Genomic DNA, 25,281 nt, shown 5'->3' on the forward strand with positions numbered 1-25,281 from the left:
CAAATTCCATGATTTTATCACAAAATGAGCAATTTTTATGGAAATTTTAGCTAAGCTGCACCACTAAAGGAGACACCCACATGTGACCTGGCTGCAACAGATACAGTTGTATGCAAAAGTTTGGGCACCTGTGATAATTTTCATGATTTTCCTTTATAAATCATTCATTGTCTGGATCAGAAATTTCAGTTAAATATATCAATTTAAATTTTTCAATTTATTTTCATTTATATAGCGCCAAATCACAACATAGTTGTCTCAAGGCGCTTCACACAAGTACGGTCTAACCTTAGTAACCCCCAGAGCAACAGTGGTAAGGAAAAACTCCCTCTGAGGAAGAAACCTCAAGCAGACCAGACTCAAAGGGGTGACCCTCTGCTTGGGCCATGCTACAAACATAAATTACAGAACAATTCACAAAATGAATATACAGGAAATGCTGTTGGTGCACAGGATAGGAGGGTTTCTAGCACAAATACATATATCATGTAGCAGACAAACACTGTGATATTTGAGAACTGAAATGAAGCTTCTAGGATTTACAGAAAGTGTGCAATAATTATTTAAACAAAATTAGACAGGTGCATGAATTTGGGCACCCTTGTCATTTTATTAATTTGAATACATTTAGCACTAATTATTGGAACACAAAATTGGTTTGGTAAGCTCATTGACCCTTGACCTCCTTACACAGGTGAATCCAATCATGAGAAATGGTATTTAAGGTGGCCATTTGCAAATGTTTCCCCTCTTTGCATCTCTTCCAATGAGTGGTAACATGGGATCCTCGAAACAACTCTCAAATGACCTGAAAACAAAGATTGTTCAACATCATAGTAGCAGTAGGATACAAAAAGCTATCTCAGAGATTTCAGCTGTCAGTTTCCGCTGTGAGGAACATAGTGAGGAAATGGAAGACCGCAGGCACAATATTAGTTAAGGCCCCAAGTGGCAGGCCAAGAAAAATGTCAGATAAGCTGAAGCGAAGGATAGTGACAACAGTCATAGTCAACCCACAGACCTGCTCCAAAGACCTACAACATGATCTTGCTGTAGATAGTGTCTCTGTGCATTGTTCATCTGTACATCACACTTTGCACAAAGAAATGCTGTAATGCAGAGGAAGCCTTTTCTGCGTACACGCCACAGTCACTTGAGGCATGCTAAAGCGCATCTGGACAAGTCAGCTTCATTTTAGAATAAGGTGCTGTGGACTGATGAAGCTAAAATTGAATAATTTGGAAATAACAAGGGGCAGTATGCAGAAAAGGAACACAGCAGTCTAAGAAAAACACTTGCTACCTACAGTACAATTTGGAGGTGGTTCCATCATGCTGTGGGGCTGTGTGGCCAGTGCAGGTGCTGGAAACGTTAAAGTTGAGGGTCACATGGATTCCAGTCAGTATCAGCAGATTCTTGAAATCAGTGTTCATGAATCAGTGACAAAGTTGAAGTTGCACCAGAGCTGGATCTTTCAACAAGACAACGACCCTAAACACTGCTCAAAATCTACTAAGGCATTCATGCAGAGGAACAAGTACAATGTTCTGGAATGGCCATCTCAGTCCCCAGACCTGAATATTATTGAAAATCTGTGGTATGATTTTCAGCGGGCTGTCCATGCTCGGAAACTAACAAACCTGAGATGTTTTGTAAAGAAGAATGGTTCAAAATACCTTCAACCAGAATCCAGACTCTCATTGGAAGCTATAGGAAGCGTTTAGAGGCTGTTATTTCTGCACAAGGATGATCTACTAAATATTGATGTATTTTTTCTGTTGGGGTGCCCAAATTATGCTACCTAATTTGTTTAAAGAATTATTGCACACTTTCTGTAAATCCTCTAAACTTAATTTCACTTCTCAAGTATCAGTTTGTTTGTTATATGATATATTTAACTGAAATTGCTGATCCAAACAACTAATGATTTATAAAGAAAAATCATGGAAATCATCAGGGGTTCCCAAACATTTACATACAACTGTATTTTCCTGAAGATGGAATGGACCAGTGTTCTGCCTGGTTGATTACCTGTAAGGTTCTAGGCCAGTTCTGTCATGTTGCGGATGTAGAGATACATGTTACATGCATGTGTTCTCAGACCAGACCTGGCCTGGTAAGACCTGTAATGAGCTTTGGAATGCAGACATGGGCAGTGAAGGGAGTGCAGGAGAAGAACATGAATATGGCAGAAATGAAAAGTTGAAGAAATCCATCATGGAAATGGGAAGAAATGAAGAAATATTTAACCCATCACTGCAAATCAATGAATTATATGATTTCCTTCTGTAAATTAACAGATTTCAGCTGTCGTTATCCAAATGATATGACGTACAGTGCTGCATGAAATGTTTGGTACAAACAGTGTTGTGTGTTTCAGTATATGAACTAGATGGTAAAGTTTTTTTGTTGGAACAAAAGTGTAACATTTTTTATATTAACCAAAGGCGGCACCTGTTGTTTTCAGAATTATCAGAGGATGGTGCCATTGAGCAAGAGTCCGAAGAGGAGCTTTGCGGCTCACGCTCATCATTGGAGCGTCAAGGTCACCGTGGTAACACCACCGTGCATGTGTGCTGGCATCGCAACACCAGTGTGTCCATGGTGGACTTTAGCATTGCAGTGGAGGTAGTAGACTACTTGCGCATTTATTGTTTTTTTTCAAAGTGTATTCTGTCTATTACACTTTGCAGTATTTAAATATAGAGTATCTAAAGTGTAGAAACTATGGAACCTTTCTGTCCATATTTTTTTTTTAAATGCCTTCCATCTAATCTCTCTTTTATGTCTTGATATATCCATCTGCTTGTTGAAGCATCTCAGTGGACATTAGGGTCATTGGTGTCTTAAGCTGGTCATGTATTTAAAAAAATAATGACTGTGGAATAACAGTAGCACTAAAGTCACCAAGCTATGGGTACCTGCTCATCGGTGCTGTTGGTGCTAACATATAAATTAAGTAATTCTAAATTTTCACTCAACGGAAATACTGGAGCACCAATTTCTTAAATGGTCCATTAACAAAATTAACAGCAATTCATATATCAGATATTTTGAGGGGGAAAAAAATGCTGAAATGACAAACACGGTCAAGCTGGCATACTCGCTGTTCCCCAATTGACCACTGATAGTCATGTAAAAATTCATACCTTGTATCAATGTCACTTCTCAATTTCCCAGAGGAAGTCTTCCCAAGGGTTTAATAAAGTTCTATCTAATCTAATGAACTGGAAAATTAGCTTCCAGTCAGAACACTTGTATTCATTTGGCTGTAAACACTTTTATTTCTACTGTAGAGTTCAGCATCATAACATGGGCTTCTATGGAGAATGATTCACTTTTGGGGCCATCCTCAAGTGACCATTCAAGCAACTGCAAAATTTGGTATTTCTGCTCTGGTTAAATTTTTCAGCACTGGAGGTTTTTCAGCAGATTGTGGTCCCATCTGTAGTCCATGCAATGTTCTTGAGTGATAGAGAGAATATAATATATAAGCCATGTTTTGCTGTATAGAGCACTCCAAATGCTGCTACGTGGGAAGAATAAATAATTTGCTTGCACAATTTGATTAATCAGTTCCCAGATTAGTTTGTGCACTGTGGAACCCCAACATGATTTGAACCAAAATTTATTGTTACTATTTTTATTTATTTATTATTTGGTGCCTCACTCATTATGCATGAGAACTCATTGTTTTCTCCAATCATATGTCTTTCTCACAGAATCAGCTGTCAGGAAACCTGCTGAGGAAGTTTAAGAACAGTAACGGCTGGCAGAAACTCTGGGTCGTCTTCACCAACTTCAACCTCTTCTTCTACAAATCCCACCAGGTCAGATAGTTCATCACCGGACAGAATAACTATGAAGCAGACACCGTAGTTCCATCTTTTCTTTTTAATTCATTGCCAAATCTGACTGTGAGTTCTTGTATGTTGGAGTTATCAGTAGTTCAAGTTATGAATGGTTTGTTTGACTTTTACTGAAACATGATAAGGTTAATGACTGTTCACAGTGAATAAAGGTGTTGATTTGTGGGTTTTGTTTGCCCTCGTGACCTACCTACAGGACGACTACCCTCTGGCCAGTTTGCCTCTGCTGGGCTACTCTGTCACAGTCCCATCTGAGTCGGAAAACATCCACAAAGATTATGTCTTCAAGCTCCACTTTAAGTCGCATGTCTACTACTTCAGATCAGAGAGCGAGTACACATTTGAAAGGTACAACACAAATTGGTCAGCGCCTTGATGGATTTCAAATGAGAACATTAATTTGTTTGTGTTTCTGTGTCATCTTAACACATTAACAGTCTTCATTAAATCTATTAAATACCGGGTACGTTAATATGTTGCCATTTCTGTCAAATGGATCATGTTAAAATTGCAAAATTTGTCGTAGGCATGTTGCAACATACACAATGTTAATCGACTTCACAGACAGTGATGGGACATGCATTTTACACCCGCACCTTCAGAGCAATCCTCCCACAGTTGAACACATCAAAAATCATCACATAATCACCACAAATAGACATCGTATATATTCTGTAATTACAGAAAGAGAAAGCTCACAACAGCCGCATTTATTCATGGGACCACCGATGAAGCAAAAATGCCATAAACACAAATAGCACAATCAGAAATCAACAGATTCCAGACTTGAATCTGACCCTTTTTTGTGTGTGTGCCTGCATGTGATGCAGTGTACACTAACAAATTATAAGATATATGTACTTAATCTAGTTTTGTTAACTCTCACCACATAACGTGGTTGTAAAAAAAAATAATGAATTTAACAAAATGTACAATTGTGTTGTATTTTACAGTATATTTTGTTTAATAGTTAAACGAGGTTTGTGGGACCAGTTGACAGAACTAGATTAAGTGAATATAACAGGGCATGTTCATTCAAATTTGCAATTCATGGATGTTTTGTATAAAGCTTATATTGTAGCCTGCGGTCTTTTGATCTCAGTTTCAATTGCAATTTCAGGGGTACTTCTAAAATATTAGAAATAATAATAAAAAAATGGCTGCTTGTGCAAAATTTAGTGTTTTTTTTGGGGGGGGGGGCGCTCGGAGGAGTCTTGTCCGGGGAGTAATTCAGTGTAGAACTGCCTCTGCAGCCCACACTGCTGTTGTTGCCACAAGCCAGCTTGAAAGCTACAAATGTCATATAACCTACCCAACATAGCAAACTCCAAATCTGTTTGGTTAAACAACATGTCACTCCACAACATCGTCCCCATTTGTTTTAACAGCAGGAGTTTTCACTTCATATTCTGAAGGCCTCCAAGAAAATTTTTCACCCAGAGACAGCAGGGGGGATATCTGGTTGGATAAAACAAAACTCTGTTATCGGCTGATCTGGAAGCAGCACAGTTCAGAAATAAGACTTAATTGCTGTATAGAATGGCAATAATATTAAATAAATGAATGGCAGATATGATTTTGTGAAATAAATGTATCATGATTGAAAATATTAAATTCTGAAAACACATTCTCATTGTGAGAATGTCGAGGCTTTTCTGGCCTTGACTGCTCAGCTCTGCTCGCAGATATGATATTTCCTTGTTCCTGTAGTCGGATACTGTTTGTTTTCTTATTTCCAATATGTTCTTGAGCAAGAACAACATTTTCAGTTGCTTAGTTCACAAATGATGCAGGTCAGCTTAATCTGGTATAGAAACCATCATATTTCAGCGTATTTTTCCTACATATATAATCACTCACTCACTCATTAACCGCTTATTCCAGTTAAGGGTTTTGTTATTGCAGACTTGTTCTCTCACACAAAGGATAGCCACTTAATATTTAGAAGTTTTATAGGCCATTTTTAATCCTTTAAACTCCACAATCCTCCAGCTGTCTTGAAATGCACTTTTTTTTAAACTTTCTTTCTTTTAAAATCTACAGAATGACATTTACCATACCCAGAAACTATAAATATAGGAGTTGCCATCAAATATTTAAAATTTCCACTAGTGTTTAAATGAACCATGTGCATCAACCTTTAGTAAAAATAACCAAAAAGTTGATACTTCTTTAATAAAAATAATTTATTCAATAATTTATTTAAAATTTTGCCTAAAATAAACCTTGTGCACTATCGAGTAAATCAGTGTTTGTGAAGCCTTGAATGACTGGACTGGAACCAACAATCACATGAAAAAAAATCAGCGTACTCTTGGACTGAATTGCAGGCTGCCGCAGAGACGCCACAATGCAGAAATACTGCCAAGAGAGAGAGGAATTGTTCCCGTCTAGAAAGTTGTTTACATGTTTTATCATTTATTCGATAAACAGGTGTGTTCAAATACCTCCAGTCATGAAATGCAGTTCTGCATAGATTCTGTATTTTTGCTAAGAGGTAATTGATTTTAAAGCTTGTGTTTTGTTGCACTTTGTTCATGCCGTTTTTTTGTTTTTGTCCTGTGCAGGTGGATGGAGGTGATCCGCAGCGCCACCTGCTCTTCCAGTCGTTCACTGTCGAGCAGCAGGAAGGATCTTTATTGAAAGCTCTGTCTCCGTCAGCTCCAGTCCTCACCGTGCACAAACGCCAGGAGAGATGGAATCGTCCTGCACACAGCAGGCACTCACATCTACACAAGCTGACCTTTGGCACGCACCAGTCTGAGGTCACACAGGAGCTGCAGTACTTTTGGATTTGAGGCAGTCTGTTATAATGCAACTTAATATTTTTTTTCTAAACCACACACCTTTACTGACAGTTTTTCCCTTCCAGACTGTTTCTGACCTTGTTTGTGCCAGCGATGTTCGCATGTGCACAGCCACATACGTAGCTTTAATACGGAGGATAAAATCCAGGCCGGCATCATGTCCTGTTTACAGGAATGTGGTGACAGTTGCAAACATGAAAATGGAAACATGGAAGTATTTTTGGTACCGAAGCGTGTTTGTGCACCATGTGCAATTCCAGTTTGTGTTGTGTGGATGATTTGGAGGTTCCGAACTTAACCTTTCTGTGGAATTGAAGCAGTTTGGGAATCTCTGTCTGAAAAGTATTCGGCCCCTTAAGATGATCAGATTTGTCTGAATTCTAAGCAGTGAAGCTTTTTTGTTATTGTACACTGAAGTCAAAATGTTTTTTTTTTTTTTCCTTTTGCACAAAATAAAACCTGAAATTTGTTCCACTTTGCATAAATACTGAGTCCATACTTATTCGTATTTGATGACTCTTTCAGGTACATTTTTTTTGTTTAATATTGCACAGGAGTCATTTTTCCTGTTTTGTCTTGACCGAGTTCCTCAGAGTCCGTCTCTTTGATTAAATTTTACTTTTGACTGAAACTTCATAGGAACATGGCCTCCTGTGATGGGTTTGCTTTACCCTGTGTTTGAGCTGAAGGTCATGTGCAGATTTCCAAGTGAATGCTGCATGTTTACATTTCACCCTCAGGAAATGGGCATCTTCATAAAACATTATTTGAGGCTAATTTGCCTGCTTCTCCACTGTGTGTGTGTGTCTGTTCAAAGTCAAATGTGACACCTGCAGAAAAGTCTCAGGAACAGTGTAGTCTACGCTCCCCCCTCAAAAAATAAATCATAGGCGGCCCTCAGTAGACCCACGTCACTCCTTTGATTTCAGCTGCAATTTCTCACCACCACCACATGGAGGCACATTGTGTAAGTTTACACTGTGCACCCGGAAAATATTCACAGTGCTTCACTTTTTCCACATTTTGTTCTGTTGCAGCCTTATTCCAAGATGGACTCCCTCAAAATTCTACTCACAACACCCCATAATGACAACGTGAAAAAGGTTGTTTTTTTTTTTTTGTTTTGTTTTTTGGCAGATTTATTAAAAAAGAAAAAGAAATCACATGTACATAAGTATTCACACGCTTTGCTCAGTACTTTGTTGATGCACCTTTGGCAGCAATTACAGCTTCAAGTCTTCTTGAATATGATGCCATAAGCTTGGTGCACCTGTCTTTGGACAGTTTTACCCATTCCTCTTTGCAGCACCTCTCAGGCTCCATCAGGTTGGATGGGGAGTGTCGGTGCACAGCTATTTTCAGATCTCTCCAGAGATGTTCAGTCGGATTTAGGTCTGGCTGGGCCACTCAAAGACATTTACGGAGTTGCCCTGAAGCCACTCCTTTGATATCTTAGCTGTGTCTTTAGGGTCATTGTCCTGCTGAAAGATGAACTGTCACCCCAGTCTGAGGTCAAGAGCGCTCTGGATCAGGTTTTCATTCAGGATGACCCTGTACATTGCTGCATTCTTCTTTCCCCCATCCTGATTAGTCTCCCAGTTCCTGCTGCGGAAAAACATCCCCACAGCATGATGCTGCCACCACCATGCATCACTGTAAGGATGGTGCCTGGTTTCCTCCAAACATGACGCCTAGCATTCGCACCAAAGAGTTAAATCTTTGTGTCATTCAAGTCAGAGCTGTATTGAGCCGAGTATTCCTTTAACTTTAACTAGTAATGACTTCATGACTTTCTTTGCTAATAAAATTTTAACTATTAGACAAAAAATTACTCATAACCATCCCAAAGACATATCGTTCTCTTTAGCTGCTTTCAGTGATGCTGGTATTTGGTTAGACTCTTTCTCTCCGATTGTTCTGAGTTATTTTCATTAGTTACTTCCTCCAAACCATCAACATGTCTATTAGACCCCATTCCTACCAGGCTGCTCAAGGAAGCCCTACCATTAATTAATGCTTCGATCTTAAATATGATCAATCTATCTTTATTAGTTGGCTATGTACCACAGGCTTTTAAGGTGGCAGTAATTAAACCATTACTTAAAAAGCCATCACTTGACCCAGCTATCTTAGCTAATTATAGGCCAATCTCCAACCTTCCTTTTCTCTCAAAAATTCTTGAAAGGGTAGTTGTAAACAGCTAACTGATCATCTGCAGAGGAATGGTCTATTTGAAGAGTTTCAGTCAGGGTTTAGAATTCATCATAGTACAGAAACAGCATTAGTGAAGGTTACAAATGATCTTCTTATGGCCTCAGACAGTGGACTCATCTCTGTGCTTGTCCTGTTAGACCTCAGTACTGCTTTTGATACTGTTGACCATAAAATTTTATTACAGAGATTAGAGCACGCCATAGGTATTAAAGGCACTGCGCTGCGGTGGTTTGAATCATATTTATCTAATAGATTACAATTTGTTCATGTAAATGGGGAATCTTCTTCACAGACTAAGGTTAATTATGGAGTTCCACAAGGTTCTGTGCTAGGACCAATTTATTCACTTTATACATGTTTCCCTTAGGCAGTATTATTAGACAGCATTGCTTAAATTTTCATTGTTACGCAGATGATACCCAGCTTTATCTATCCATGAAGCCAGAGGACACACACCAATTAGCTAAACTGCAGGATTGTCTTACAGACATAAAGACATGGATGACCTCTAATTTCCTGCTTTTAAACTCAGATAAAACTGAAGTATTGTACTTGGCCCCACAAATCTTAGAAACATGGTGTCTAACCAGATCCTTACTCTGGATGGCATTACCCTGACCTCTAGTAATACTGTGAGAAATCTTGGAGTCATTTTTGATCAGGATATGTCATTCATGCGCATATTAAACAAATATGTAGGACTGCTTTTTTTGCATTTGCGCAATATCTCTAAAATTAGAAGGTCTTGTCTGAGTGATGCTGAAAAACTAATTCATGCATTTATTTCCTCTAGGCTGGACTACTGTAATTCATTATTATCAGGTGTCCTAAAAGTTCCCTGAAAAGCCTTCAGTTAATTCAAAATGCTGCAGCTAGAGTACTGATGGGGACTAGAAGGAGAGAGCATATTTCACCCATATTGGCCTCTCTTCATTGGCTTCCTGTTAATTCTAGAATAGAATTTAAATTCTTCTTCTTATAAGGTTTTGATAATCAGGTCCCATCTTATCTTAGGGACCTCATTGTACCATATCACCCAATAGAGCGCTTCGCTCTCAGACTGCAGGCTTACTTGTAGTTCCTAGGGTTTTTAAGAGTAGAATGGGAGGCAGAGCCTTCAGCTTCAGGCTCCTCTCCTCTGGAACTAGCTCCCAATTCGGATCAGGGAGACAGACACCCTCTCTACTTTAAGATTAGGCTTAAAACTTCATTTTTTGCTAAAGCTTATAGTTAGGGCTGGATCAGGTGACCCTGAACCATCCCTTAGTTATGCTGCTATAGACTTAGACTGCTGGGGGGTTCCCATGATGCACTGAGTGTTTCTTTCTCTTTTTGGTCTGTATGCACCACTCTGCATTTAATCATTAGTGATTGATCTCTGCTCCCCTCCACAGCATGTCTTTTTCCTGGTTCTCTCCCTCAGCCCCAACCAGTCCCAGCAGAAGACTGCCCCTCCCTGAGCCTGGTTCTGCTGGAGGTTTATTCCTGTTAAAAGGGAGTTTTTCCTTCCCACTGTCGCCAAGTGCTTGCTCACAGGGGGTCGTTTTGACCGTTGGGGTTTTTCCGTAATTATTGTATGGCTTTGCCTTTTACAATATAAAGCGCCTTGGGGCAACTGTTTGTTGTGATTTGGCGCTATATAAATAAAATTGATTTGATTTGTCATCAGACCAGAGGATTTTGTTTCTCATGGTCTGAGAGTCCTTCAGGTGCCTTTTGGCACATGGCAGGCTGCCTTGTGCCTTTTACTAAGGAGTGCCTTCCATCAGGCCACTCTACTATACAGGCTGATTTGTGGATTGCTGCAGCGATGGTTGTCCTAATAATTTTAATAAATTTGAAAAAAAACCTTAAAAAAAAAAACTTTTTCCCCACGTTATCATTATGGGGTATTATGTTTAGAATTTTGAGGAACAAAATTAATTTCATTCATTTTGGAATAAGGCTGTAACATAGATGTGAAAAAAGTGAAGCACTGTGAATACTTCTGAATACACTGTAACAGATAACCAGCCAGTAGAATTGAAGTGGGCAATCATCCAATCACGCTGAAGGTCTCGCTTTATGCCAAGTCAGCTCTGGTTGCGTGCACTGTTGCCATGTGTTGCTGTATCCATACCACAGAACCACCTTGGGTCATGGATGGCAGCCAATCAAAGCGGGCAACTGGTGCATCCCCTCATCTCTTCAAAAAAAAAATTGCATACCTGCTCATTTTATAAGACACGGGTTGAAATCTTGACTGAACCATTATGAAATAAGACATATGAGTGGAAAGTATTTAAAATGGACTACATGTATAGAGCACATTCTTAGTCAAAGTGCTTTACAGTGATGCCTCACATTCACCCGTTCACACGATAATGTCAGGGTGCTGCCATGCAAGTTGCTCAATTTGCACACCAGGAGCAACTGATACCCCACTCAGACTGGAATTTGCAATCCGGACAGGTTTAACTTGAATGGGGCAACTCTGATTTTTTTTTTCTTATGCAGCTCTGTGTAATGCATTTTTATAAATTAACTTCCTGAATCTGTGGCATTTTGCTAGAAATTCTGACCAGTAAGTCACGAGGGGAACAGAAGTCCTTTTTTTCAAGAATATAACAGCTCTTTCCCTAATTCTGATGAGGTTAATTTTAGATTGTTTGAATTGAATAGAGAGTTTTGGGTGGTATGTATTTCCCTCCTTTTTAATCACTCTTCAGTAATGCAGTTTGCAGTTAGGTGACTTTCCCTCCTCGAAACAGCAGTTTTTTTTTTTTTTTTGTTTTTTGGATTTCTGAAACATTACCACAAAGCTCACTGAAACATTTTCATGCATAAATCTCTGCCAATTTTGGGACTTTGTATTTTCAAAACACCTTGAAAACCCTCTCGTTGTACTGTATATGTGACTTAACGTGTGTGTGTGTGGTGTATAATATATATATTGTATATCTGTGTACACACAACACACAGAACTGAAATCCACTTTAGGATGCTATTTTACATTTACTTCAAATTATGTTGCCCCATCCCAAATAATCCCCCATCAAGAAAATAAAAATCTGTTTAAATTCCCCTCTGAAAGTGACTTTCCACTAAGAAATGTTTACGCATGTTTAAAGTTCAGACAATTCTGAGAACTTCAAAGAGGTGAGGATGTCAGACACTTTTTGTCACGGTGTTTTGTGTATAATGGTGTTAATAAATGCACACTGCAAGGTTGTTTAATTGCTGACTCAGATCTAAACTATAGGATATGTGCAAAGTGTTGCATGTGAACGCACTCGAGGTGATGAGTGTTTTCTTTGACAATCTCTACGTCTCAATGTATAAATGTGTTAGCAGTCTGAGCAGAAGTGACAAGTCAGGATTTTGTTTTTTTTTTAATTTGTAAGTCAACTTTTGTACAATAATTTGTAACACTGTGAAATGTTTTGTTTGTCTTTAGTCTTTTGCTTAGTCACATGCTGTCTTGTTCAAGAAACAAACCAATGGAGATTTCATTCAAAAATTGCAAATATTTGCTGTTGTACTCTCAATTTTCTGAATTTTTTTGCTACTTTACATAAAAGTGAGAAAACATTGTTTATATCGAAACAAAACCTAGAAACATGTCTTACTTTTTCCTTCTGGGATTAGGATGTCCTGAAAAGCAATCAGGAAGATCTATAAAAAAGTTGAGTGACTTTCCAGGAAAAGCTGAAGGTAAAACAGAAATTGTAGCAATAAACAGAGATAAATAAACAAATAGAGATTTTTATAGGTACTAGATTTGACATAAACCAAATTAGATATTGGAGGGGGGAAAAGGTTTGTTTTTTTCACACAGTTCAGACAATCTCAACTTACGATTTGGTTTGATTCACAATTGTAAATTTGCGATACAATTTTCTCTAACAAAATGAGCTCCAGACAAAATATGATGAAAATATTCCTTGATTCTATGAAACTGCAAAAACACCAAGTGTCTCTTCTTGTAAGTGCAACTGAAATTACATTTATCTGAAATGACAATTTTATTTTTGAAACAAGTCCCACATCAAAGTAACTAAAATCATATGCTGCCACACTTTTTAAATTTCTGGTGGTTCAAACTACCTTATTCTTAAATATTACAAATGGTATGTCAAAAACCTTCAATTTCCACTGTCAGCAGCATTCTGCTACTGTGAAAAATATTCAGAACCTTGACATCTTACATGGCGAATTATTTCTATAAAATAGAAAAATGCTATTTTTACTATGTACTCTGGTTGGCTGACTGCTGGTCAGGTGTAAATGGTGTTTTATCACTTATTCTTTGGATTACATCCTGAAATTTCACACTGATTCTCTTAAATATCGTCTCCGTCACCCAGCTGCACAACGCTGGAATTCAATGCATTTTTTTTTTTATTAAAAGCGATGCGTTATAGCGTTCGGCAGGCCTAGCGAGCTGCAGTGACTTTTTACGTTTGATATCTCACATAGTATTCTGTAATGTCTGTTAAATATCTAACCAATAGGTAACTTCACCTGCATTCTCTGCAAAAATACTGTAGCCCGTGATCGCCATCAGAGTCGTAGCTTTCGTAGCATGGCAGCGAAAGCCAGTGTGGCTTGTACGTTGTTGTGCTATACACCAACGCTTCCACGATGCTCCCGGGTTTCGGTGCCTCCTCTCCATCCTTTGATCCTACCCACTCCTTTACCTCCAGTTTCAGCAGAGTCCGCTGGTACATGGTGGGAACGCTTTCAAAGTCATCCAGAAATTTCAGCATCTTGTCATTCACCTTGTAGATCTCCCCTTGGACATAGTGGCCCTGGCCGGGAATGTTGAGAAGGAAAGGAATATTATACTTGCTCGCAATGATGAGAGGAAATTTCTGTGTGGTGCACGCTGTGGCGAGGAACTCTGCCTTTCCATTGGTGCAGTCTAGCATTTGGTGGTAGTTGGGTTGGCCCTTCTTCAGAGTGCCGTACACAAAGACATGAGCCATGTGGAAGCAGGGTCGTAGACACAACTGCAACATAAAAAGCAAGTTAAAAATGAAGAAAAAAAGGCTATTAAGAATCATTTCCTCAAAGGGTCAGGGACTTTGCATCAGGCTGTAACTGTGATGACTTCAGTTTTTGTCCAAAGTACAAGAAGTACCAGCCACCAAATGACAGCACACCTTTTTTTCCCCGCCCTCTTTTTGCAATTCCCATTGGTAACCCTGACAGCTCACCAAAGCCCCCCCCCCCAAAAAAGTGAAATCTGTGACGAAAATATTTGGCTTCAAGTGCCATTCTTCAATATTCTGTTACGTAACACCAAAGCTTTATAGTGTTGGGGCCCATTCACATTATGACGTGAAGTGACTGATGCAAGCTGATGCAGCAGATTCTCAAAAATCTCTGAAATGCTGGAGAAGGTTCACTCCAGGGGTCTAAATTTCCTGTCTTCAGTGCAGGTTGAGTAGCTCAGCAGAGGGTGATGTTTGATGACAGTCCACTGACTTACTATTTGGTGTATTTCAGCTTTCATCATCAGAGGGTGTGCACTTTGGTGACACACTGTCCGGAGCAGTGGCGTAGCTTGCAGAGATGATAGTCGACTCAAAGTTTGTGACATCACATGATGTAGCCAATATAAACTCAGCGTAACTCTGCCAATGCATCACTTGCTACTGGTGCGTCATCAAGACAGGTCTACACATTCCTTCACTTTTCTTCATATTTCTTCAATCCCAAGGAACCCAGAGGTAGTGGTGCATCTTGTCAAGCCTCGAACCTTGGCTGGTGGAGGCAAACAAAGCAAGTAACAGGGTACTTGTGGAGGTGATGTAACGGTAGCAAAGCTCAGCTTTTGCCGGTGTTTTAGCATGAACTCCAGAAGATTTTAAGCATGTTGAAAATTTTTCCGACACCAAGACGAACATTAGCGTTGCCCGACCGACGTCCACTTGCGTCTGGTGGAGTCTGGTCGACCTCTGTGCTGTTTGGCCAGGCTAATGGTCAGTGTGTGAATGGGCCATTAGTATTTAGTAAAAGAAACGTAGATAATGTTCAAAATTGGCAAATCATATTGGTGTTTTTTGGCAGCGTTGTCTTTTAATCTCTCGAACCTAATTTATACTACTCTGATGGCTTCATTGGTGTTGTGGACAGCACATGCTCCCAGATGTCTAATGGGACGACTCATCCTATCTACTGCACCAGAAAAGACTGGGACCCACAGGTGCAACTAGCTCAAAACGTGAAAAATGGTGAGTGATCAATAATTAACAATTAACGTTGTAAAACTGTAACCTTCAATTTCAATTTATTTTCATTTATATCGCGCCATATCACAACAAGGTTGCCTCAAGGCGCTTCACACAAGTAAGGTCTAACCTTACCAACCCCCAGAGCAACAGTGGTAAGGAAAAACTACCTCTGAGGAAGAAACCTCAAGCAGACCAGACTCAAAGGGGTGACCCTCTGCTTGGTCCATGCTACAGACACAAATTACAAAACAATTCACAAAACGAACATACGGGTGATTCTTAGACTACGGGCACTTATGTCCTTTGATCATATTGTATGAAAAACAAAGGGGAAATTTCACACTTTTATAGTTATCTTTACAATGAAAGTGTGTTAAGAAATTTGTTCTAGTAGTCTATGATGACTTTTTCACCTTTTTTCAGCATCATTATATGCAAATATTGCCGTTTTGTGCTTGTCCCACACCCCGACTTTTGATCTTCAATGATAAAAATGAATGGTAAAATAACATTTTTTCTAATGTTTTAAAATATCTCTGAATAAAATATCAGTAAAATAATCAAAACATAATTGGGGTATTCAATGTCATACAACTGTTGTGATTTTTTTTTAACAAAATGTAGTTGTCCCACACTATTGCCGTAATTTCCACCACAACACTGTAATGTCCCTAAACAGTTTGTATGAAAGATTGTTTGGGTAGTTTCTATGGAGATAAACAGTGACATCAGAGCACATGTATATAGCGCCAAATCACAACAAACAGTTGCCCCAAAGCGCTTTATATTGTAAGGCAATGGTGTGGTGGAAATTACATTTACAAGGCCAATAGTGCCCGTAGTTAAAGAATCACCCATACAGGAAATGTTGCCGGTGCACAGGACGGTTTCCGGAACAGATACCACACCCATCTCTGGATGGAGCCACACCTCAAACAGAGAGAAAAGAAAAAAAAAAAAAGCAGAATCAAGCATCAGAAAGACAACAAATACAGTGTAATTTGTCACCATTAAGCAACAAGAAAAACCGAAGAAACACTAAAGTAATCGCCGGCCACTAGCCCTAAGCTTCACTAAAAGACCCAGAATTTAGACAAAGTTGAGGCCGCGGCCCACTCCATTTCCTAATGAAATGAATTAAAAGAGTAAAAAGCATAGAACTATACTATGCCAGTATAGTAGCCATACGAAAGGGAAAATGAGTGTGTCTTAAGTCTGGACTTGAAAGTCTCTACAGAATCTGACTGTTTTATTGACACAGGGAGATCATTCCACAGAACAGGGGCATGACAAGAGAAAGCTCTAAGACCCGCAGACTTTTTATTCACCCTAGGGACACAAAGTAGTCCTGCACCCTGAGAACGTAAAGCCCGGGCCAGTACGCAGGGTTTAATTAGGTCAGGTAGATAGGGAGGTGCCAGTCCATGAACAATTTTATAGACTAGTTGCAGAACCTTAAAATCTGATCTCACTGGGACAAGAAGCCAATGAAGAGATGCCAAAATGGGTGTAATGTGGTCAAATGTTCTGCTTCATGTCAAAGGTCTGGCAGCAGCATTTTGAACCAATTGGAGACCCCTAATGCTGGATTGCGGTAAACCATAAAATAGAACATTGCAGTAGTCCAATCTAGAAGAGACAAACACATGAATCAGGGTCTCAGCATCAGCCATAGACAGGATGGGACGAATCTTCACCCTATTATGCAGATGGAATAAAGCAGTCCTCGTAATATTTCTAATGTAGAGGTCAAAGAACAACGTAGGATCAAAAATTACCCCAAGGTTCCTCACGTCAATCTTCAGTTAATGCTGATATTTGAAATTTCAACACAAATGTACTGTAAAAATTTTTCACTGGGTTTGCTGCATATTATACTGAAACTTTATTCATCAGTATTAATCAGATTTTCTCACAAAGGATTATGAATGAAATTGTCAAACTTTACTCTTTCAATCGACGTTATTCCATTTTAATTGCTGAAACTGCAGAAGGTGTTTTTCATGTCCGTTCTTAGACCAGACTCCAAATGGTATGAGTTTCAGCAGGAAAAAGTATTATACTAAACCTGAAATTTTAAGGATAGCTCCAGAAAAAGGTAGAATCACACATGAAAATTCATCACCCCCCGTGGCCTTTTCAATATCCAAGATGGTGTCCAAAGTGACTGCCAGTTCAATCATTTGTACATGTATTTGATTCTGGAAAGGTTAAATGCCTAATTTTTTAAGTGTCTAAAAGTGTGTATCAAGGCATGACAAACACTTGACAATCATTATCTAAAGATTACAATTATTAGAAATGTTTGGAAACAAGATGTGGCCATAGTAGATTCCAAAGTCCTTATTTTCCATCTATATGCTCCCCTTGGGCCACATCATCAGCAGGCATGGAATATCCTTCCATTGCTATGCTGATGATACTCAGCTCTATGTCAGATTGGACCACACTTCCTCATTTTCCATTCACACTCTCACTGCCTGCCTGGAGGAGACAAGGGCGTGGATGAATGACAATTTTCTCCAGCTAAACAGCACAAAAACTGAAGCCATTCTCATTGGCACTCCACATCAACTGAAATCATCCCCCCTCAAAAGTATTTTCATTTTCTGGCCACAACATTCCGTTATCAACATCTGTTACAAACTTGGGAGTCCGTTTTGACCCAAACCTTTCATTTGACACCCATATCCAGCATATCTGTAAGACAGCATTCTTTCATCTCAGGAACATTTCCAAACTCCGCCCCTCCTTGTCGTTGTCTGATGCTGAGAGGCTGGTCCACGCCTTTGTCTCCTCCAGGCTGGACTATTGTAATGCACTCCTCATCGGGATCTCTGGCAGAAATTTACAACGTCTCCAGTCCATTCAAAACTGTGCTGCCAGGATCCTGATGGGGGTGCCAAAAACTCAACACATTACTCCCATCCTAAACAAACTCCATTGGCTTCCTGTTAGGTTCAGGGTGGGATATAAGATCTGCCTCCTGACCTATCAGTGTGTCTGTGGTGGTGCACCAGTGTACCTCAAAGAACTTCTGTCCCCCCATGAGCCCATGAGACGCCTCCGCTCAAACAACAGTCACCTCCTCCAGGTCCCCAAAACTAAGCTCCACACAATGGGGGACAGAGCCTTTCAGGCAGCAGCACCACGCCTGTGGAATGCCCTGCCCATCCACCTGAGGGCGCCACAGTCAGTGGACTCTTAAATCAAATCTTAAAACGTTTTTATTTCAGAAAGCTTATGAATTATAGTTGCTAATTTTAACGGATTTTAATTTATCTTGTTTTATTGTTGTTGATTGTTGTTTTATGCTTCTTGTTTAACCTCTGTGGCACTTTGAGATTTGTTTACAAATGTAAAGTGCAATATGAATAAAATGTATTATTATTATTATTATTATTAAAGTGGCCACCATTGTATTTATGTATATATTCTTTAAACTAAATTTTCATTTGCAAATAATTTCTCCTTTCGATTATTTCTTGTTTCAGTCACACACACACACAAACAATGTTCGCAGAGGTGAAGACAACAGCTGAGAATTATGGAAGGCCTTTGATAATGATTACGCACAAGGTGAATCACTGTCCATAACATCTAGATCTAAAATGGTAAAATCTGGATATTATCTTGAATTATCTCAGAAGCTCTCACCTACAAGCTCTAGGTAATCATAGTAAAGGGTTTTGCATGCTATGAAAACATATTTAGACACTTAAATCACAGGTATGTTTAATAACGAATAAAAATTGCAGCCATTTTGAACGGCATCTTGAATTTTGAAAAAGTCACAGGGGGGAATTTTCTGCAATATAAGTGTATCCTTCATGGCCAAAACAATGAGCAAAACCATGACTTGTTGTGAGATTTGATTTTTCTCAAGACAAAATTGTTGATAAATGTAAAAAGCCACAACAAAAGTGGGGTGGGGGGAACACATCAGAGCTCCATACGTACAATTCTAAATAGTGAATATAAGCATAAATACTTTCTGAAAAAAGATTACTAAACTACGGATTACACCCACTATGCTATCTTGTCACGTGCAGCTGTCAAGGTAGCCAGTTGACAAAGGGTAGGGACGGGAAATGTTCAAGTTCAAGTAGTTTTATTGTCATTTCAACCATATACACAGTGAAACAAAACGTTCCTCCAGGACCAAAGGTGCTACAAAGAATATTATTATGATTTATCACGATAAACAATAAACAATAATAAATACAGGTAGGCAGTAAAGTGCGGCTGTGACCATTTTTTATAAAGTGAAAGCATAGCAGCAGTTATTGACCATAAACATTGCACTCTTAAAAGATGAGATTGTGTGTGTGTGTGTGTGTGTGTGTGTGTGTGTGTGTGTGTGTGTGTGTGTGTGTGTGTGTGTGTGTGTGTGTGTGTGTGTGTGTGTGTGTGTGTGTGTGTGTGTGTGTGTGTTCAGTCCAGTCACTGAAATATGTGTGACTGTTCAGACCAGACTCTGGTTGTTAAGGAGTCTGATTATTTGGGGGAAGAAGCTGTTGCACAGTCTGGACGTGAGGGCCCGGATGCTTTGGTACCTTTTTCCAGACGGTAGGAGGGTGAAGAGTGAATGTGAGGGGGGTGTGTGATCATTCACAATACTGGTTGCTTTGCGGATGCAGCGTGTGGTGTAAATGTCTGTGATGGTGGGAAGAGAGACACCGATGATCTTCTCAGCCGTCCTCACTACTCGCTGCAGGGACTTGCGATCCGATACGGTGCAGTTAACTCATGCGAACATGTGGAGGACATGCAAATTCCACAGAGAAAGGCCACAGGTGGGAATCGATCCCATGACCTTCTTGCTGTGAGGCAACAGTTCTAACCACTAAACCACCACGCCGCCCTACATCCATATCAAATGATGAATTTCAAATTTTAAGGCTATATTTAGCACAGTGTATTTACGTGCAGGAGTAAGCGCTTGAAAGACTAATCATCTGCATATTTATTTATTTATTTTACATCTGAGCAAAAACTGTCAGCTTTGTTTCGTAATAATTAGATCCCGACCAATATATCGGCCGGCCGATATTATTGGCCGATATAAGCCCTTTTCAAAGTACTCACTATCGGCTGAAATTTTGCCGATAGAACGCCGATAATTTCTCATAAACAACTTTTACTGAAATAATGTTTGTGTCGGCAATGTAAAATGTAGATTTACATTGTACATGTGTGTTCCCGTTTCAGTTCAACTCAGTTTGATTAACTTAAGTTTATGTAGTAATGTGTCAAATGTGCTTCATTGCGTCGGTCACGCTTTTTATTAAGCCCACGTTGTGTAGACCTTATTTCTAGCATGAAAAACTTTTGTTTACTGCTAAGAGGTTGAAACATTCAGATTCACTGGTCGTCTGTAAGGGTTCTGGGAATTACTGCCTTTCATCATTAACTCTCTGGGGCCGAAGCCATCATATACGATGGCTGGGACCAAGCTTTAATAAATTGTAAATAACTTTTTAATGACATGAGATAGAAACTTACTTTTTTTTCTTTGCTGAAAAGTTAACTCTGCGGACTTTCGATCCACCGTCGGCCATCTTGGTACTCCTAACAGAAGATGTGTGATGACGTGCGCAATGTGAGTGTCCAATCGGAATTGGTTCTCTGTCACATGGTTTTCCAAAATCCAATCTTAGGGCAGATTTACCTCACGTGATATGGCAAAGATCATTTTCAGGAGTGATATCTTACTAGTTGGTCTGTTTGAATAGCCCCCTGACTGCTCCATTTGCATTTTTGCATTTTTTGAATTTGAAAATTCTTCTCTGTTATAAAGTTAATCAATATGAGGACAAAGCTTCAGCTTTTACCTCATACCTTTTTTGTTAAGGGTCCAAAAAAGAACATTTTATTCATTTAAAAAAAAAAAATATCGGCTGATTTATCGGCTATCGGCAAATCAGCCGATTTATCGATTATCTGCATTTTTTTCATCCAAATATCGTTATCGGCATCGGCCTCAAAAAAAATCCATGTCGGTCGGGCTCTAGTAATAATGCAAAGAACACACCTGTACTGTTTTTGATGCACCTTAGGCAGTTACTGAACAGATCAATAATTAACTGTGAGAGCTCAAAGGGCACCAGTGCTATCTCAGGGGTCACAGAAGCTTATTGAGTAATGCAGAAGAAAAAAGGCCTTGTGAGCAACACATGAAGGCATCACACACAGGATGGGACAAAATAATAGGAACAGCTGATGATCAAATGACAGCTCTGCATCATGAAGAATGTGAATTATACAATGACAATCGGGCAGACGGAGTCCTTATCTCACATTAGGCAACTAATATCGAGGATGGAATATGTTGGCTTTCGCTGATATTCATTAAACCAGAACACATCAAAAGTCACAACCTAGCTAACTTTCACATTCATCCTTCGACACATGACACAATGTAACCGAGGAACAGAAATTAAGAAAATAAAGCGTACTAATCAAGCTAAATTGCAACTTACATTAACTTACTGCTGCATCCTTTGGCTTGCATTAAGGTGCCCTGACACTTGCACGACTTTGATGCACGCACTTGCACGCCCTGTGTAGTACAGGAAAGTAAACTCATCTTTAATGGGTGTAGACTGAATGTGAGAGGGGCGCCGGCGCATACAACTGCGCAAAGAGAATTTTGAAATGTTCAAAAAAATCTTTTACGCATAAATGTCGTGCAACGTGGCGCAATCTGCTTGCCAACACGACGTACAGCTCGTCAAGTTCAGTAAAGAAGTGAACAGAGTGAGTAATTGCGTCATTGCACCGCATCAAAGCGCAGCTCGTCTCAAAGATTATAACGAGATGTTAAATCTATCATAAACATACTTTTACAGCTGCTCACAAGAAGGAAAGAACATGCAACTGTTTTGCTAAGCCATGACAATGTAAACATGACAAATAATTACCTTTTAAGACGGCTCCAAAGGCTTTCTCCAGCTCGTTCAGCGCGTGCGCAAACAACTCAGGTTGGAGCGGTCCTCTGTAATTCACGAAGCGATTAGAGCCGTTTTCAGCAGCCAACTTGCAGAGAAAATGACTAATACGCTATGAAATAATTATTTTATATATGCAGTGTCCAGCGCAGAGCGTGTGGCAGCCGGTGGAAGAAAGCGCTGCATCCAGGTGGGAACACAGTGGGTGCGATCATAACAACGACGCGTGTGCAAGTGCGCCGGTCAAAGTCGTGCAAGGGCACCTTTACACATTACAACCCCTGGCAAAAATTATGGAATCACCGGCCTCGGAGGATGTTCATTCAGTTGTTTAATTTTGTAGAAAAAAAGCAGATCACAGACATGACACAAAACTAAAGTCATTTCAAATGGCAATTTTCTGGCTTTAACACTATAAGAAATCAGGAAAAAAAAATTGTGGCAGTCAGTAATGGTTACTTTTTTAGACCAAGCAGAGGGAAAAAATATGGAATCACTCAATTCTGAGGAAAAAATTATGGAATCATGAAAAACAAAAGAACGCTCCAACACATCACTAGTATTTTGTTGCACCACCTCTGGCTTTTATAACAGCTTGCAGTCTCTGAGACATGGACTTAATGAGTGACAAACAGTACTCTTCATCAATCTGGCTCCAACTTTCTCTGATTGCTGTTGCCAGATCAGCTTTGCAGGTTGGAGCCTTGTCATGGACCATTTTCTTCAACTTCCACCAAAGATTTTCAATTGGATTGAGATCCGGACTATTTGCAGGCCATGACATTGACCCTATGTGTCTTTCTGCAAAGAATGTTTTCACAGTTTTTGGTCTATGGCAAGATGCATTATCATCTTGAAAAATGATTTCATCATCCCCAAATATCCTTTCAATTGATGGGATAAGAAAAGTGTCCAAAATATCAACATAAACTTGTGCATTTATTGATGATGTAACAGCCATCTCCCCAGTACCTTTACCTGACATGCAGCCCCATATCATCAATGACTGTGGAAATTTACATGTTCTCTTCAGGCAGTCATCTTTATAAATCTCATTGGAACGGCACCAAACAAAAGTTCCAGCATCATCACCTTGCCCAATGCAGATTCGAGATTCATCACTGAATATGACTTTCATCCAGTCATCCACAGTCCACGATTGCTTTTCCTTAGCCCATTGTAACCTTGTTTTTTTCTGTTTTGGTGTTAATGATGGCTTTCGTTTAGCTTTTCTGTATGTAAATCCCATTTCCTTTAGACGGTTGCTTACAGTTCGGTCACAGACGTTGACTCCAGTTTCCTCCCATTCGTTCTTCATTTGTTTTGTTGTGCATTTTTGATTTTTGAGACATATTGCTTTAAGTTTTCTGTCTTGATGCTTTGATGTCTTCCTTGGTCTACCAGTATGTTTGCCTTTAACAACCTTCCCATGTTGTTTGTATTTGGTCCAGAGTTTAGACACAGCTGACTGTGAACAACCAACATCTTTTGCAACATTGCGTGATGATTTACCCTCTTTTAAGAGTTTGATAATCCTCTCCTTTGTTTCAATTGACATCTCTCGTGTTGGAGCCATGATTCATGTCAGTCCACTTGGTGCAACAGCTCTCCAAGGTGTGATCACTCCTTTTTAGATGCAGACTAACGAGCAGATCTGATTTGATGCAGGTGTTAGTTTTGGGGAAGAAAATTTACAGGGTGATTCCATAATTTTTTCCTCAAAATTGAGTGAGTCCATATTTTTTCCCTCTGCTTGGTCTAAAAAAAGTAACCGTTACTGACTGCCACAATTTTTTTTTCCTGATTTCTTATAGTGTTTCTTAAAGCCAGAAAGTTGCCATTTGAAATGACTTTAGTTTTGTGTCATGTCTGTGATCTGCTTTTTTTCTACAAAATTAAACAACTGAATGAACATCCTCCGAGGCCGGTGATTCCATAATTATTGCCAGGGGTTGTATAAAGATGGGAGTGAAGCAGTCAGACAGGTAGAACCAGAATCTAAAGGGCAAACAGGTGAATTGCAGGGGTGTGCCCAAAATGGTACAGTCCATTTTAAGGGTGTCTTCGAATCCTATTGCAAGATTCTTCCTTTTTCTTCCAAACATGAATATGAAAAATACATTAAGATATTGACAATCGCAGGTACGTGAAAACAGTTTATTTTAACCTCTTTTGGAAGAGTCCAAGTTTTAATTAATGGGGGTCAGACCACTACCTGTCCCCCACTAATTAATTTGAACCGTGGGAAAGCGTCCCTTAAGTAATAGCAACCAATAAATTATATGAACATTTATAACAGACAGCATTTCATAGATGTGTGCAGCGTGGTATTCTGCAATGTACAAAACATCAATCTTTCCATTGGTACCAAGTATTAACTTATTCGTGCTGATTACGAGAAACGGCGGCGCAAAAACTACAGCAGTGATCCGGAACTGGGCAAGTGACTGTACCTTAAAAATGTTTTATTTAAAACAGTCTGTCTTACCAGGCGAGTGTGGACGCCGAGAACAGCCAGGCTTGCAAATATTTTAATGCCGTTTTCTGAACACCACGAACGTGGCTTGTTTTCTCGTGATAATGGGTTAATTTATAAAAGTTAGTTACAGCAGCAACAACAAACATACAGACGGGAAAGCTCCGTACCGTTTGAGAGCTCGAATCAAATGAAACTTGATTCAGATTAAATGATCTGGTGTTTTCTATCATTTGAAACATATGGCCACAGCGACACCTAGTGTTGCGAGACGAGCAACACGTCAAGTTAAAATCTCGTACTAAAATTCGTTTTTGTGACTGCGCAACTGTCGTGTAATCTATGTGCAGCAGATAAGAGAATATTTACAGAGGAATCCTGCAAATGGTGATACAAGCATCAAATTTGCTTATATACTTCTGAGACATTACTCTTTTGAAAAACACGATTGGCCACTTGAATGTTCAGTAGGCAGCCAGGTAGGGGGTCATTTGAGGAATTACACAGGGGTCAAAAATGAAAAATGCTCCAATCATATTGAAAACTGTACCACCTTATTTGTCTGATCATAAAGATTCCAAAAAGGTAAGGCTTGGACTATCTGTGACGTCATGTCATGGAGTTATGGAGTAAAAACAGCAAGAATGGTGACAAAGGTCAGTTTGACTTTGTACAGGGGTCAAATGTTAAAGTTGAAATGAGGGATGTAGAATACTGCAAGAAGACCTTAATAAGCTGCAAAACTGG

At 39.4% G+C, this 25,281-nt stretch overlaps 2 protein-coding genes and 1 long non-coding RNA gene across 5 annotated transcripts in view; 1 reads left to right on the plus strand and 2 right to left on the minus strand.

Moving 5' to 3' along the window:
- LOC117516023 (FERM, ARHGEF and pleckstrin domain-containing protein 1-like) overlaps positions 1–7,148 on the plus strand; it is a 186,793-nt gene extending 179,645 nt beyond the window's left edge. For all 3 annotated transcript variants that reach the window (XM_034176876.1, XM_034176892.1, XM_034176884.1), the window contains exons 25-28: positions 2,468–2,628; positions 3,723–3,830; positions 4,066–4,217; positions 6,437–7,148. In XM_034176876.1, coding sequence (XP_034032767.1) covers positions 2,468–2,628; positions 3,723–3,830; positions 4,066–4,217; positions 6,437–6,512 — 497 coding nt within the window. In that variant the 3' untranslated portion in view covers positions 6,513–7,148. The remainder of the gene's footprint in view (positions 1–2,467; positions 2,629–3,722; positions 3,831–4,065; positions 4,218–6,436) is intronic.
- On the minus strand, positions 7,002–12,474 carry LOC117516161. Its single transcript, XR_004562319.1, has 2 exons — positions 10,888–12,474; positions 7,002–7,654 (listed from the first exon to the last, which is right to left on the minus strand). It is a non-coding gene; the product is annotated as an uncharacterized LOC117516161 (long non-coding RNA).
- Positions 12,475–12,854: 380 nt separating this feature from the next.
- LOC117516178 (gamma-glutamylaminecyclotransferase-like) lies at positions 12,855–24,684 on the minus strand. The gene is made up of 2 exons (XM_034177087.1): positions 24,547–24,684; positions 12,855–13,881 (listed from the first exon to the last, which is right to left on the minus strand). Exon 2 carries the CDS (start codon positions 13,855–13,857, stop codon positions 13,390–13,392), a length of 468 nt encoding a protein of 155 aa, XP_034032978.1. The 5' UTR covers positions 13,858–13,881; positions 24,547–24,684; the 3' UTR covers positions 12,855–13,389.
- Between the last annotated feature and the right edge of the window lie 597 nt (positions 24,685–25,281).

This window comes from Thalassophryne amazonica, chromosome 1 (assembly GCF_902500255.1).
Source record: "Thalassophryne amazonica chromosome 1, fThaAma1.1, whole genome shotgun sequence".
Taxonomy (NCBI): Eukaryota; Metazoa; Chordata; class Actinopteri; order Batrachoidiformes; family Batrachoididae; genus Thalassophryne; species Thalassophryne amazonica.

Bases quoted from the DNA above. Each gene is read 5' to 3' on its own strand.
- LOC117516178 (XM_034177087.1), bottom strand. From the start codon at position 13,857: ATGGCTCATGTCTTTGTGTACGGCACTCTGAAGAAGGGCCAACCCAAC.